The following is a 15,812-nucleotide window of genomic DNA, read 5'->3' as shown; positions in this document are numbered from 1 at the left end:
GCATTTAAAGGTAGTCTGTGGAATCTCACCCAGTCAAGAAGATTTCACCAGCTGGAGAAAACTTCTCGGACATTCAGCGACGAACGATTGAAAACATTCGCACGCTGGAAGCAAAGAAATGTATGAATCAAAGATTGGTTCCAAAGAATATTGCAAAGATATATTAAAAAAAAAAAAAACTTTAAAAAAAATTATAGCGAGGTCATCTCCAATTACCTAGGTGACCCAGAGTATACACCGCTGCTTCAATACGATTTGACTCCATTTACAATGGAACTCTTTGCAGCATTTCTGCAACTTAACCGTATGCATGTGCTTTCAATTTGTCTTGACCATGACAATTAAAATTCAGTTTTAAGAAAGAATCAAAATACAATTTTCAGGGTGATTGCTTTTACCCTGTATTGATCATGTATATAATTTTTGTGATTCATTTCCGGGAATAACCTTTAAAAACTAGCTAAATTTCATGACTTGTTCTGAAAATTCTCAAATCATCAAAATGCAATATTTTCGTGAGTATTTCACAGGTTAAAAATTGTATTACAAGGTGTACTACTTTGCTTCCGCCGTTTTTCCCCAAAAATATGACACTGGAATGAAAAACATTGCTTACCCAGGCATTATTCAAAGTATTGTCCATCGCTGGCCACTACTTTCTCCCATCTTTCGGGCAGCGAACGAATGCCGCGTCTAAAAAAATGTTCATCTTTGGAGGCGATCCACGAATCGATCCACTTTTTGACTTCTTCATAAGATCGGAAGTGTTGGTCAGCCAGTTCATGAGCCATTGATCTAAACAGGTGATAATCAGAGGGAGCGATGTCTGGAGAATAAGGTGGGGGGGGGGGTAGGACGTCCCATCTTAATGTTTCCAAGTACGTTTTCGTTTCCAAGTAAGTTTTCACCACTTTGGCAACGTGGGGTCGTGCGTTGTCATGCTGAATCATACCCATGGCTTTCAGACGTTTTGAAATGGCTTGCTGTGTCACTCCCAATGATCGTGCCAATTCTTCTTGAGTTTGACGCGAGTCTTCACTCAGCAATGTCTCCAATTCTGCATCTTCGAAAACTTTCTGTCTTCCACCACTATGCCGGTCTTCGACGTTAAAGTCACCGTTCTTGAACCGTTGAAACCACTCACGACAGGTTCTCTCACTTATAGCATCCTCATCATACGTAGTGGAGAGCATTCGATGAGCTTCAGCCGTAGTTTTCTTCATATTGAAACAAAAAAGTAGAACCTCCCGCAAATGGTGAGAATTTGGCTCGTACACTGACATTTTCAATTGCGAACAACTTCACGATGCACACACCACTCGACTAATGTTTGAATGGGGTTATCTTGACAGAGGTCCAAGCTAACTGCGTGAAGTCTGCGATCTGCTTCTTTCGACCGCTACTTCCTGTTGTTGCCACCTGTCGGAAAACGGCAGAAGCAAAGTTGTACACCTTGTATTTCACTGTTTTTATGAGTGTCACACCTATTCCTCGTCATATTTCCTGTTTTTAGAACTTTTGTGAATTGAAAATAATTTCACTGTCTCTATACTGAACGCAACTCCAACTGGCGGCTTGGAAACAGGGAATCAGTGATCAGTTGAATTTTTCTTCGCCTGAGATCGGGTATTTTCGAGTCACAAGGTACCTAACGTTGTTCGCGGGATGAAACAAATGAGCATTGGGTACACCACATGTTGCCAAACGTACCGTAAGGCAAGAAAGAGTCTCCTCAGACAATGGTATTGTCAGCACCAGACATCGGTGGGTGTTGATGGTCACGCGGTCCTGAATGATGCAGTTTCCAGAAGGATCACCCACAGGTCGGAATGCAGGCGGACACACAGTCATATAAAGACAACTGGCAAAAACAGAGGTACGCTTGGCAACGTTGCTTCGGGAGAGCGATGTGATCCCTTCAGCTTTTACTTCGCAACTGAGTTTGTTGACACCCATCCGACCACACCTCCGAAAATGATTGGGGTACAGAAAGGGCCAGGAATAACCTTCAAGGTCAGCTGCCAGTTGGAGTTGCGTTCAGTATAACAGTGATTACCACTTCTATGTGTCAGAGACCCAAATTTTGATGATAAGAATATGCACACATAAATGGTAACATGATACATTCCCCTTCCTCAATTTATACCTATTTTCCACTTTGTGCTATAAAATATTGGATATTCCAAATCTAACTTGCAGCCGAGGAAGTGGTGGAAAGTATATTTTTCATCTTTCCATCAGTAGTGTTCAGCTTAATGTTCTTCTGAAACTGCTAGTTGATGCAATCAAATTTTGGGTCTACACCTCATAACAAAGGGCAATGTAGTGTATTCAGTGCAGACCTAGGTTTGAATTGTATATAGTGGCTTGCAGTTCACTGTTGTCTTGTAATGCAGTTTTTTTTTGTGTACTGTGAGCATTTTTCTTAAAGTTGTCAACTGTTGTTCTTTTGTTGGCTAATTTTTTAAATCTCATCTCGCCTAATTTTTTTTTTCGGCACTCTTACAGGGCTGTTGCACCACAGAGTTTAGATTTTATTAGGCACTTTTCTGTTCTTTTACATTTAATAGTGTGCATTGTGTAATGAAAGTGGCTTTGCCTGTTTCAACACTTCATTCCATAAGCTCTTCCACATCAATACACAATTAATTTAGCAATAACTATGTATCATTCATGCAGCATAATATTCATTCACTTATTCTCATGCTTTGACAACTTCTTAAACCCCCCTTCCTTCCTGAAAGAGTTGGAAAGAACTAATTTACTCAGATTTATTTTTCTTAACATTAAAATGGAGATGTACTAACGACGCTCTGGTGTCAGGATAATCCGCTGTGGGACTTGTGTTGTTCATATGTGTTTGTGATTGTCCCTTCATTCATCCCATCTTATCACCATTCATCTTTGTGATTAGCCAAAAGTGGCAGGAAAGTGATGTAAAATAAAACAAACAAATCAATCAGTCACTAACATTAAAATGGATGTTTCAGAACTAAAACTAAATAAGCAAAATACAGAGATTGATTCATCTATATTGAGCCGAATTCAATGTGCGACTGTACCGCGCATGCACAATGCATCACCGTGAGATTGCCACGAGGCAAGCAACAGTATGCCGTTGGTCACGCAGTAGAGCAGTGTGGTCAAGCTTAGTCTGATGCCACCGAAAGTGAACAGATTCTGGGAGGGGTACATTGTTGCCCTTTCCGACAGGAAGTTCACGGCGTCGCACATTGTAGAAATGTGTGGCCAGCAAATGCTGCACATCGCAGGCGACAATCAACTGCACCATTCACAGGGATTTACGCCTCAAGGTCGTTCGCAAGAGCAGTGTGCACGCCCTGAAACCGTGTCATATGGCTGAGCGAAAAAGGAACTGCAGGAGGCTGTATCAACGTCATGTAGCGGGTGATTGGTGGAAGTTTGTTGTGACCCTTGATGAGGCTTGGATTTACCTCACAGACTGTGGTAAAGTTCGTGCCATTACATACAGACCTGTTGACGCCAAGGGCCAAAGCACGTTCTTCCCCCAGTGCGCAGAGAGCTTCCCAAAAGGATTCATGATTGTGGCCGGTTTCTCGTACAGGGGCAAACTGTGTTTCCGAAAGGTGGAGCGAAATGTCAAAATCAATGCTGCGCACTACCAGACTCATGTCCTAACTGAAATGTACCAGCATGAAATCCCAGCATTGTACGTACAAGATGTGAACCAGGTTGAACTGCACCAAGACAAGGCATCCAGCCACATGGCGAAAACATCGCTGGAATTCTATCGCCTTATGGAACAGGAAACTGGAATTTCTGTAATTCCCTTCTCTGACATCCCTGTCAAGAGTCCAGATGCCAGCCCAATGGACTATTGTGCTTTCGTACTCCTCAAGCGGCGCCTGTCCCATCGTCGAGTCCGCACCGTCTCCTGCCTGTGGAAAGCCTGTAACGAGGAGTGGGATGCAATACCCATGGTCCAGCTGCAACGCAGTCTCCTGCAATGGAAACTCTGATGCCGGGCAATAGTCAGTGGTGGTCTGCAGATCGAACACAACCGGTGGTGGAAACCCAGCATTTCCTAGATACGTGGCACATTCGAATTCGGCTCAATATAAATGAACTTCTACACTTTTGTTCTGTAATAGTGAAACTTACATGAAAGATGGAATTGAATTGAGATGAATGAGTTTTGTATTGACAGTGTGTACGAAAATCAATCAATAATAATAATAAACTTTCATTTTCATCATCAGAATATCCTCTTTGTTAGCTTAAAAATCTCAGATCTTTACATTTTTTATATTATTTTCCTTTGTGCATATAGCTTTATTTTTAAAAATATTTGTGTTTTTAACTAGAAATAACCTATATAATGAATATATGCAATTTATATAGTTATTTTATGCCATATTTTTACTTATATTATTATTAAATATTAATAATAAAATAATATTATGCGAGACACTTGGATAGCATGCAAGGGCCTCATCCAAAATGTACTACAAGAAAATTTCGGAAATTTAGGGTTATTTAGTAACGGAAATAGGATAAACTTGTAGAATACTAATCAATGGAGCTGCAAAATATTTTCGTTCTTCTTTGTTAATGTCTGTATATGTATATGGCATGCCTCAGAGGTGGAGTGGTTAGTACAGCATGCTCGAAACCAGGGGTCCCGGGTTTGAATCCCAGCCTGGCATGAGTGTTCTTTTTGAGTGTCCCTTTATTAATTTCATTATATCATTTCATTCTTATCTTCTCGATTAGCCAAAAGAGTCAGAAAAGCGAAGTAGAATAAAACAAATCAATCAATCAAACATTATCTGTATATGGCAGCTTTTGATATATCTGATAAATAAAAAAGAACTTTCTGAATGTCCCGATTAGCCTGTCTATGCATAAAATGGGCCTAAAACAAAAACTCTTAACACTATGATACCATCCCTAACCACTAGAACCTGAATTAATGCCTTGGTAGCTGCCTCAAGAAATATGTAGCTTGGGCCATTGGCATACACAGAGGGACGAGTGGGGTGGGGGCTAACGGGGCCAGAGACCCTCCCGATATTTTGAGAAAATTAAAATTTGCAAATGAGAGCAGTAAGGAACTCGGTGAAAAACCAAAGTGATAAATGGAACCCACCTTTTTCCAAATTTTTTTGGAAAACTTTTACCAGAGCTGATATACTAAAAATAATTAATCTAGTACAAGTCACTGAGTTTTTCAGGCTATTTTATGCGAAGCATGCTAGAAATGGACTTTAAACAGAAATAAGAAGAGTATATATCCAAGAAACAAAAAAGAAAAGTATCATAAATTTTTAGATAAAACATTTGCATTGATTGATGCATCATACTTGAACAAAGCTTATAATTTTGAAATGTGGTATCACTTTGGTTATCAGTTACTTCCTTATGTGGGGGGAAACCATAGTGGCACATCAGTAACGATTAATTGATACAATATTGGACAGTGTTTTTCCAGATGGATCAAAAACTGATTTTCCCTATGTTATAGGCTCTATGCCATGCTGTATTTTTTTTTACTGTCTAGAATACATTTTTGGAGTCATGTTAGATATTTCATTGGTCCGCAATTTTGCATTAAAACTTTTAAAGTATTTCATAGTTTAGGAGAGGAGTGGTGGTAAAAATCACAAACGTTACTTTATGATAACTGCCATAAATGTAAAGCTTTTGAGTTGCACTTTGTACAGTTGTAAGATAACGTGAAGGATTGGTCTCACATTGTATTTTGAGAAAAATTGGTCACCATGTTTAAAGATAGTGTCAGTGGATGACACAGACCAATTTAACAATGGATATCGCATGCACTATCGTTTGCGCACGGTCAACTTAGCTTCAGCCTATTTCATTCCGCTGAATGCAGTGTTAGCCACATTCTATTTTGTACAGGAAACAACTATTATCTCAGCTTTCGCAATGCACAACTGTTCATTTCCTCACGCGTTCGAGTGAAGCAAATAGTCAACTTAGTATTTGGCATTTGAAGCATGAGCAGCTACTAGCATGCTACTCTCTTTGATTTTATGAGCTTTTTATAGCGTCGTTATCAGTTCTTTGCCAAGTTGATTAGCTTCATTAACTCTCTTGAATATTCTGACGCAGTGCTGTTCCTTTGTTGGATCGGTTCGACGAATGCATTGTGTGCATGTGTGAGATAGGAGCTGTGCAAGTTAGTGGTTAGCTTACATTGACATTTATTGTAATTTTATAACGAGTACGAGACTTGCATGATTGTTTCATGTTACTTTAGCATCCACGAATTCGATAATTGATAATAATGGACTCGGTAGTAAGAATATGCAACGGTCTGTCATTTTAGGTTATGTATGTCTGTAACGATTGATAAATTTTGGTAAATTTCTTTAATATTTAAAATACTTTTCGATAGCCCTCGTATAAATTCTTTTGGAGTTTTAATCTTTTGAATGTACATTTTATCTTTGTTAAAAATTGTAACGCAGTTTCTGCCAAGCGAAAGAGAACGCGAAGCAAGTTGAAGCAGCATTATTTTCCTTTCTTAACAACAATGGGTTCTTTTTCGTTCGTTTAACTTGCATTGTGTTTCTGGATATGCCTTTTTGGAAGGGGTAATTGTTGGATGCTAAAAATAACTTTTCAGTTTGTCCAAATCTTTTGTTGGGGAATAGAATTGCGCAATCCCGCAAGTATAAATACCAGCGGTCTCGCTGGCAAAATAATCAGTATAGCAGTAGATTCCGGAATCGTTAGGTGATTAAATCGCTTGTCGAGGTCCAGGGCTGGGAGAATACGGGCGTTGTGTGGGGAGTAGCTGGTCAGCATGATCCTTAAAGGGGATTTGGCAGGCTTATAAATAATTTGATTCATACATATTTAATCTTAATAATTTAAAATTTTGATTCATAAGTTCTATCGAAGTTGGCACTGGTCAGTGTGACTCCGATATAAATTCAAGATATACATCCTTCTCGTCGAGTAATTATTCTTAAATCATTCTGAATTCTCCTGGTCAGGAGGTTCATTTAAATAAATTTGTTTCTTTGATACTTAAATCCGAGGCATACCTCTGGTCAGAGGATGTCTTTTAAATCTGATAGCTTACATAGTTTCACGTCCGTTTATAAAGTCTGAGTATCCGGAACGTTTATTGGTTTCTCTTATTTAGGTTTTATATTAGATATATTTTGAAACAGTTATAATAGGTGACCGGTCGAGTAGCCTATATGTTTTTGTAGAAAATCATTTAATGTAAAGGTCTATTGTTTTGCTTTTGCAATGTGAGTAGCCAAAAAAGGGTAGACAGAGTCCCCTGTTATGTTAAGGAATTCCACGTGGACATTTGTAATTTGTGGCCGAGATATGGCTTTGGTATTGGGTAGAGAAAGGCTCCCCTTATATTTAGTTATGAATGTTATTGGAGGTTGGCCCAGACGAGGGTAGTATACCTCATGAGTTCTAGAGAACATAATGCAGATGTGAAAATATGACAGAAGCACGAATAGATATTTACGGATAGATGTTTATGTAAATTTTCCTTTGGTTTTGGTTAATAGAAATTTTGTCGATCATTACTGAATAATTTGTCACCTGTTTATTGAAACCAAGTTAAGCTGGGTTAGTTCTATGATGGGATATGGACAATATATGTATAAGAGAGAGCTCTCTGGATTGTATTTTTACTTGAAAGCAAGTTTCAGTCTGTTACGGAAGTAATTTTTGAACAAAAATTTAATTTTGGCATTGTAGTTTTCTCTTGATCAGAAGATTGTATATTTTTCTTTCAACCTAACTAATGTTTGGATTTGTAAATAAATTTATAATCGTTAATTGGTATTTCCTTATAGTAAATTTGTCTAATAAGTATAAATTAACTGGCATCCTTTTGGTTGGTGAGGTGTCCCGCCGTCACTGGTCAGTGAGGCGGAGGCTTTATCAATCTAAAGGACGTCAGATTCGATTATGCTGATTCCGCTCGCGACTCGCATGCGTGTCCTCACTGGTCAGTGGGATGCGGGTGCGATCACGATGGAGTTCAAGCATGAGAATGGTTACCTTATTTTGAAATCTCAGATAAGTAAGCATAAATTTAATTTTAATTATATTATTATTCAAAAGCAGACCTTTACCCGAACTTTGGGATGCGGGGTCTCATGCAGCGCAGGAACTGAGCGTAGTCGTGGCATTTATATATTTATAACAGAAAGATATTTGGTAGGCAGCGACGCCCGGTCTTTGTCTGTCGAGGGGACCGAGCCGGTGTGTCGTGGCAACGGACTCGACGCCCTTCATTGTTGCAAGTGGAGCCCATAACGTGGGGCTAACCGGCCTTGTTTGTTGCATGTCTGCTATATTTCCTTAACCCTTCACTGGAAGTGTGTCTGACAGACACGCATGGTTTTTTTTCTCGTTGTGCTGGCATCCCTGTATGTTTCTGTGAAGTGAGCTCCTCAATACCTTCATAATTTTTTTTTCTTAGTTTGGTGGTGTGATTCATTGTTGTCGGTCGCGCTTGTGTGTTAGCTGATAAGAGCTTTTTTTGTAACCTACCGTGTCTGAGAGGCACATACTTCCAATAACGTAAGTTTTTTTGCGTGTCCCTTGGACACATACTTCCAGTAGTGGAGTTTTCTTGCACACAAGTATTATTGATGTTGATGATTAGAACTTAGTTATAATGGAGGAAGGACCTTCTACATCCAGGACAAGGAAACCAAGCGATGTAGCGAAAGTGGGTGAACCCAATTTTTGCGCCAAGGTTTCAAAAATGTGGGAAGAAATGGAAGAAGAAGACGGGCTAGAAGAGTAGATGAAAGATCTATTTTCTGATGATGATTCCGATGTGGACTCCATGTTCATTCTTGTGACATATGGTTCTTCCACTGATGATGAAGATTGTCGTAATATCGAAGCTAGTATTTCGTCTGTAAGTTGCAGGACAAATAAAGAGAATGACGTTCCAGCTTTCTTTCAAGGTAAGGAAGGATATTCTTGGGAATCTAAAGAACCAACAAAGACTAGACGTGTTCCTCGTCAAAATATAATACGAGGAATTCCAAGCTTGACAAAGATTGTTAGAAATGTAGGTGAAAATCCTCAAATGGAAGATATTTGGTCTCTAATTTTTGATGACGACATTATTGATCATATTCTGTTGTGGACAAATGTAAATTTTGAGAAAACAAGAATTAAAGTCAAAGAGCATCAAAAGAGCAATTACAGACCAACTCATAAGTGTGAAATAATGGCACTTTTAGCTCTTTTTATGCTTACATCAATTTGTAAGTCTGGACATGAGGATATGGTTTTCCTATTTTCTACTGATTCTATGGGTAGACCCATATTTAGATCAGCTATGTCAGTGAAGCGTTTCTAAATTTTGTTACTCTGCCTCTGATTTGACGACTCTGAAACAAGAGAAACACGGAAGGAGACAAACAAAGTTGCATTTTCATAAAAAAAGAAAAGTTTTTCTCAATAATAGTTATTTTTTCTTACGTAGAACTTGCGTTGTGTATGTATTTTGAAATAAATTTTATAATATTAGATTATAAGAATAAATCTATGTAATACTTTGCAAGGAAACAAAAGTTTCGGCGTTCCGTGTCTGTCAGACACATACTTCTAATTATGTAATAAAAAATCATACTTCCTGTTAAGGGTTAATGGTATCGCGGATAAAAGTGAAGCGATGTAATGTTTAATCTGAGGTGGAAACACGATACACTAAGAAATCGTTTATTCTAATTTGATGGGATTGCTCCCGTTTCGGATAGATGATAGCTGTAATTCGGAATATATTGTATTAAAGTTGCACTGAATAGAGTTAAATTATGCATTACATGTACAATCATCACTGTCGCACGCAGGATTTTTTTTTTCGCAAGGGGCTGGAATTGTAAATGTGGATATTACACAGCTGCGTTGTAACGGGGGGGTGTTCAAAGACAAAAGTCGAGGGTTGCATTTACCACTTTGGTTTTTCCTGAGTTCTTTCTTCCTTTCATTTGAAAATTTCCATACTCGCAATTTCGGAGGGCCGGGCGCGTGGCGGAGCGGTAATCCACGACGCTATGACGACAGGGGTCCCGGGTTCGAATCCTGGCTTGGGCATGGGTGTTCTTTGTGAGTGTCCCTTCATCAATTTCATATCATCAATTATCATCATCTTCGCGATTAGCCAAAAGTGGCAAAAATGCGAAGTAATATCAACCAAATCGATCAATCAATTTCGGAGGGCCTGTAGTACGCAAGTGTGTAACTACGATGTTATGTTACTGGGAATCACTCATATACGTTATTAAATGTTGATTTCAGCGACGGAAAAATGTTTTTGAGTATTTTTAAAATTTACTGAAAATCGTTTCAGATGGACGAATTTTGTAGTGTAATAGGAAAAAGTAAGGCGGGCCTCTGTGCATTGCACAGCGGTTCTTTTGGGACATGGAAGGAGGTCTGAACATGTTCTCGTTGTTGAACAGAAATTATATGGTTGTATGTACATAAAAACTGATGATATTGCAACTAAAATTACTTTACAACAGCTAGCCGCGGTGTAAGGGACGACCTTCTGGTAAGGCACGCAAAAGTCAACTTCACTTCCACGTAGTACAACCCGGTAACTGACCTACCCTTTACAGCCTCAGCTTTTAATAGTTAAGGATATTTTAGTCCTCAGAGACAGTATAGTTTCAGACCGTATTAAGCAATGAATGAATAAATTTGTTTTAAAATTGAATAATTAATTTTTAACAGAGATGTTTGTTTTTCTTGTTAGAGGTCTGTCCTGAATTATGTTTTAGATGAGGGCCATATCCCCGTATTGCGTGACGGGCAATATAGCCTATGTGCTCAAGTGCCCATAATATCAAAATCAATCATCATATACGAGGCCTGTCAAAAAGAAACGTTTTTTTTTTTAAAAAAAATGTTTTTTTGCTTGTTGTACAGCTTAGTAAGATTTATCCACTTCAAGTAGTTCCATACACTTTCAATACCGTTCCCAGTGTTTCATCCACTGTTGGTATGCGTTTTGCGAAATAGCGTGCAAGCGCCGTAGCGAGTTTTGTTTAACCTCTTCTCTTGTCTACAAACGGCGTCCATTCAGAGTGGATTTCATCCTCTGAAACAATGAAATCCGCAGGTGCTAAATCAGGAGAATAGGGGGGCTGGAGTACAACAGTTGTGTTATTCTTTGTCGTGCTATTGTCATGATTAGCTTCCACGTTTTTTTAACCCACGCTTCGTGCCTCAGAAAATCACGAAACATTGCCTCACTCGAGCGCTTGCAAACTGAAAAAGAAACAACGTGGATTGACGCGACAAGAGTAGTACTACATTTACTTCCAACCCACTACGCAGCCCGAGTTGCAGAATAGCGAGTATCGTTATTGGCTTACTGTTTCGAATGCCAGTTTTTGGACAGACCTCGTAGGATAAGATAAGAAGTATGGGTATGTGTGAGAATATTTCACGTCCATAAATTAAAAAGAACCCCAGAAAAACACCCGATTAATATAGATGGTTGGTCCAGTGTAATTAGAAACGTTCTCGTTTTGCACTTCCCAATATATACAAATTACCCACAATGTTTGTCTCAAAGCTGTATTTTTCGTTCATGCATTTATTCGGAGGGCTCGAGCCCCATCTTCTCTTCTTCACGCCCTTTCATGCCTCTTTTTTCCTGATTCTCAAGTAGAACAGATTCGTGCAAAAATTTGCGTTTCCTAGCGCAGATGCAGCAGAGTTCCTTACGTTCGCTAATTATTTTCCGTGAAATTTACCCAAGAAACTTGCGTCTCGTTGGGAACCTGCAGCAGGCCTTCTTATGAAAGGTTGCGGATTCCCATCCAAGAACTTTTGCTGTATCTGTCAGCGCCAAAAGCCACGCGGTGTCGTGGCGTGACATTAAATTCCCACCGCGGCCGTCGCGTCACCTAGCAACCTTTAGCGAGAGAAAAGGCCAACGCGAAGTGTCACTTGGCAACTTTTAGATAAATCGTATACGTAACATGCTGCTATGTCCAATGGTCAAGGCCAACCGATCACGTATCGTCGCCAAGGGTTCCAGGTTCGAATCCTGACCAGGGCATGGGCGTTCTTTGTGAGTGTGTCTTCATTAGTTTCATCACATCATCACGTATCCTCATCGTCGTCATTAGCCCAAAGTCGCAACGTTGGTCGGTCCTACTAATTTTGTAGGGCACTTTTTTCTTTCTCTTTCTTTCTACATACACACATACACACACACACGCACACACACACATACACATATTATGTAACACAACTTATCTGCCCCTCAGCACACGATCTAATAAGCACACGATCTATATTCACAAAACACTCAACAGATGTACCTTATCCCTGGCACGTATATTGATTGATTGTTTGAGTTGGTGTTTTAAGTCCACTTTATGCACAGTAAGGCTAATCGGGACTAGACCTACAGTTTATAGTGGGATCCGAACCATTAAGTGCATCCACCGGCCCTGGCCCGTAGAGTCACAGCTGTTCAAGAAATATTGCGTAGAAATTCCGTACTTTGGAACCACATGACTTTTCGTAGGTATACTTGAGGATTTGCTTTCTTTGGCAGCTGTATCGCACAGTTCTTCTTCCGAATTTCAAATAAAATAAAAACGTTGGATCCAGGCAAACAGTAAAGCTACGCACTTTGAAGACACAATGTGTACGTTCATTTCATGGATGCAAATAGATTGAAAGTGAGGGGAAGTGTACTAAAAGTCAAGTTTAGCGGTCTTATTGAAACGAATCAAGAATGTCCAAATATCTCCTTAATAAATTAACTTCACATATATGGACGCACAGACGTAACAGTCAGTCAGATAAGTTGCAGATTGGAACTTGTGCAGTTGCTATTCGAGTTCATTAATCAATACGGGTACATTTTTTTTAATTTAAAGGCTTTCTTATATGTGTTTCCGCGAGCAGGCTACAGCTGCATTGTACAAATTATGGGACTTTTTAAATATATTGTACTAAACAAGTTCATTTATTTCGGCTCATTGGTTCGTGACGTAGCGTTTCGTCCGAATTCCAGGAACAGTTGGTTACGGTTGATTACCTGACCGAGTAGCGTTTCGTCCGAGGGATACCATCCTAATAGTTTTTAATGAAGCTTTAAAACCTATTGTTCATTACTTAGGTTTACAGTGCGGTAAGGTCCATTGTTAGCGCCAGCCAGGACTGCGTGCCCTTTTTAATTGGCACTTCTATGAAAATAGAGGTGGGCCTGCCGTATAGCCTCGCACTCGACATGCACGACAGGGGGTCATAAGTGACCCACGGACGCCATGGACCCGCACGGATAATCCATGGATATTTTAAGTTATTTTTAGAATGTTTAAAATGCTTAACAGCTCCATGGAATTACCGCACTCGGCCTTAAATTTAATTAAAATTTAAGGCCTGGTCCCAAAATTAAATTGCAGCTTGCACTTTGTCATTTACAATGTGTTACACAAAGTGCTTGATATAATTATATACTTCAAGTTTAGCAACTGTCGCTGTGTCAGTTAGTTGATATAAATATACACTAGTGTCCAAAATTAAAGCAACAAACAGAAATCCTTTCCTCGTGTGATTTTTTTAATATAAATTTGTCAAGTTTAACCTGTTGCTATCGTGATTTTTTTGTTGATAAATTCTGGCACATTAAGGTTAGTTTTATTTTCTATCTTAAACCAGTTGTCTATGACATCATAAATATTACTATCACCTGATCGTATTATGTGGTCAAATGGACACACGGGAAAGAATTTCCGTTTGTTGCTTTAATTTTGGACATTAGTATAGATAACATCTTAATAATACACTATAATCTCAAAGTATTTTAATCCATTTGGATAAAGAAAGAGACATTTCTTAAAAATTTGGCTATGTCTCCTGGCTGCTCCATTGCTTCAGTGGCTCTTAAAATTCTGTTGTCCATCGAAACATATTTCTTCTTCCTTTTCACCCCTTCTAAATTAAGCTCCATTCTTACAATCTTAGCATCTAAATGTTCTGCTTCTTTCTTCAAATACATAATCACATCAGGAATACACTCGTGGCTCTCTCCTTTAATTAATTCACTGTTGTTGGTAATAACTTTCCCACGACATGGTCACACAACACAACACCACACAACTTCACCAGACCGATTCTCCCTCTTCTTTGTGTACCGATACCCATTAAATATCAAACTCGGTTGACCCCTTTTGGTTGTAAACTGCATCTTACGAATAGATGTGTTCTCCTTGAAAGCACTGATCCAAATAAGATAACAATGTCTTGCGCCCTCCGCTGCCACCGGGTAGTCAAGGTGTGACTCATCATCAGCCAGGCTCGGACGAAACGCAACTCATTAAACCGTCGCGGACGAACTGTAGCATTTTTCTACGAATTTCGCTTTCGGACGAAATGCTACGGAATCCATTGGTTGATCAGGGTTGTAATTATATAAACGTGAGTAAACATTTATTGAAAAAAAAAGAAATCATTAAACTTTTGATATCTCTGCAGCATACATCGCCAGTAAATATCCAACTTGTAGGTTTGACTTTTTAAAATCACAAATTTTATTAAAGATAGATTTAAAGCGATTTTTGTGGTTATATAGCTGAAGAAGATTTTGATTGCACAGGATATCAGAAATCAAAAGCCTAAAATTACCTCGAACTTTATCCTAAATGTGTTAAAAAGTCATTGCCGTGTGCCAGAATTTATTCTAAAGCGTGCTTTCTCCTAATAATATTTTATTCTTCTTATTCACTTCACTGCATGAATCGAGCACACAGCACAATTTTTCCCGATATACTCGGAAACAATAATTACGTATAAAATTCGTCATTCGACTTTTTCGTTTCGTTTTTTTTTTCAGTTGCAAAAACGTGCATAGTATGGAAACACTAGTGTGATTACAGAAGCCGATCATATCCTACGTTTATTGGAAAGATGCAGAGGTTTGTGTACAGAAAACTGTGGAATGTTGGATTTTTCAGGAAACAATCCAGCGCTGGTAAGTTGAGACTGAATTTTTATGTCCACTTTACTGTGGCATAGTTTTTCACTTATAAAATTTACCACTTGAACATTATTATACATGAATATTGAATTTATTCAAGTTTTATAGTGTTCGAGTTGTGAATTTTTAAATTGAAAAATTATCTCGGATGGTCACAAGAGTAATGTGGACATGACCATATGTTAACTTGTTATTGCATCAGTCATGAGCTTACCCAATTTTTGCAGCAAACTTTCACTGCACTTGAAAATTATATAAGTCTCTCTCTCTCTCTCTCTCTCTCTCTCTCTCTCTCTCTCTCTCTCTCTCTCTCTCTCTCTCTCTCTCACACACACACACACACACACACATACATACATACACACAAATACATACATACATACATATTGCAACGCACTCTTTGGGAGCAACAACATTTTTACAGGAAAATAATTTCCTTTCTGTATTCTACACCCTATATCTGTATATTCGCACAGCAGCCTGACCGTATTTATTGCTATACTGAACGCAACTCCAACTGGCGGCTGGGTAACAACGAATCGACGATCAGTTGAATTTTCTTCGACTGAGATCGGGCATTTTCGAGTCACAAGGTACCGAACGTTGTTCGCGGGACGAAACAAATGAGCGTTGGGTCCACCACATGTTGCCAAACTTACAGTAAAGCGAGAAAGAGTTTTCTCGGGCAAAGGTATTGTCAGCACCAGAAATTAGCGGGGTTAATGGCACAACTGCACACACGGTTCTGCACGATGAAGTTTCCGGTAGAACCACCCACAGGTCGGAATGCAGGCGG

At 39.0% G+C, this 15,812-nt stretch overlaps 1 protein-coding gene across 13 annotated transcripts in view; it reads left to right on the top strand.

Moving 5' to 3' along the window:
* ATP8A (ATPase phospholipid transporting 8A1) overlaps positions 1-15,812 on the top strand; it is a 293,688-nt gene that overhangs the window by 11,625 nt on the left and 266,251 nt on the right. For 9 of the 13 annotated variants that reach the window (XM_083119290.1, XM_083119287.1, XM_083119286.1 and 6 more), the window contains exon 2: positions 14,873-15,010. The exons of 1 other annotated variant lie outside the window; for it this stretch is intronic. In XM_083119290.1, the coding sequence (XP_082975416.1) occupies positions 14,947-15,010 (64 nt within the window). In that variant the 5' untranslated portion in view covers positions 14,873-14,946. Of the gene's footprint in view, positions 1-6,147; positions 6,192-14,872; positions 15,011-15,812 lie in introns of those variants that run through there. 3 more of the 13 variants (XM_083119291.1, XM_083119282.1, XM_083119293.1) reach the window with 3 other exon arrangements.

Source organism: Lepisma saccharinum, chromosome 3, assembly GCF_977018435.1.
Source record: "Lepisma saccharinum chromosome 3, izLepSacc3.1, whole genome shotgun sequence".
NCBI lineage: Eukaryota > Metazoa > Arthropoda > Insecta > Zygentoma > Lepismatidae > Lepisma > Lepisma saccharinum.
Note: the sequence above shows the minus strand (reverse complement) of the source record. Positions and strands in the feature narration are given on the sequence as shown.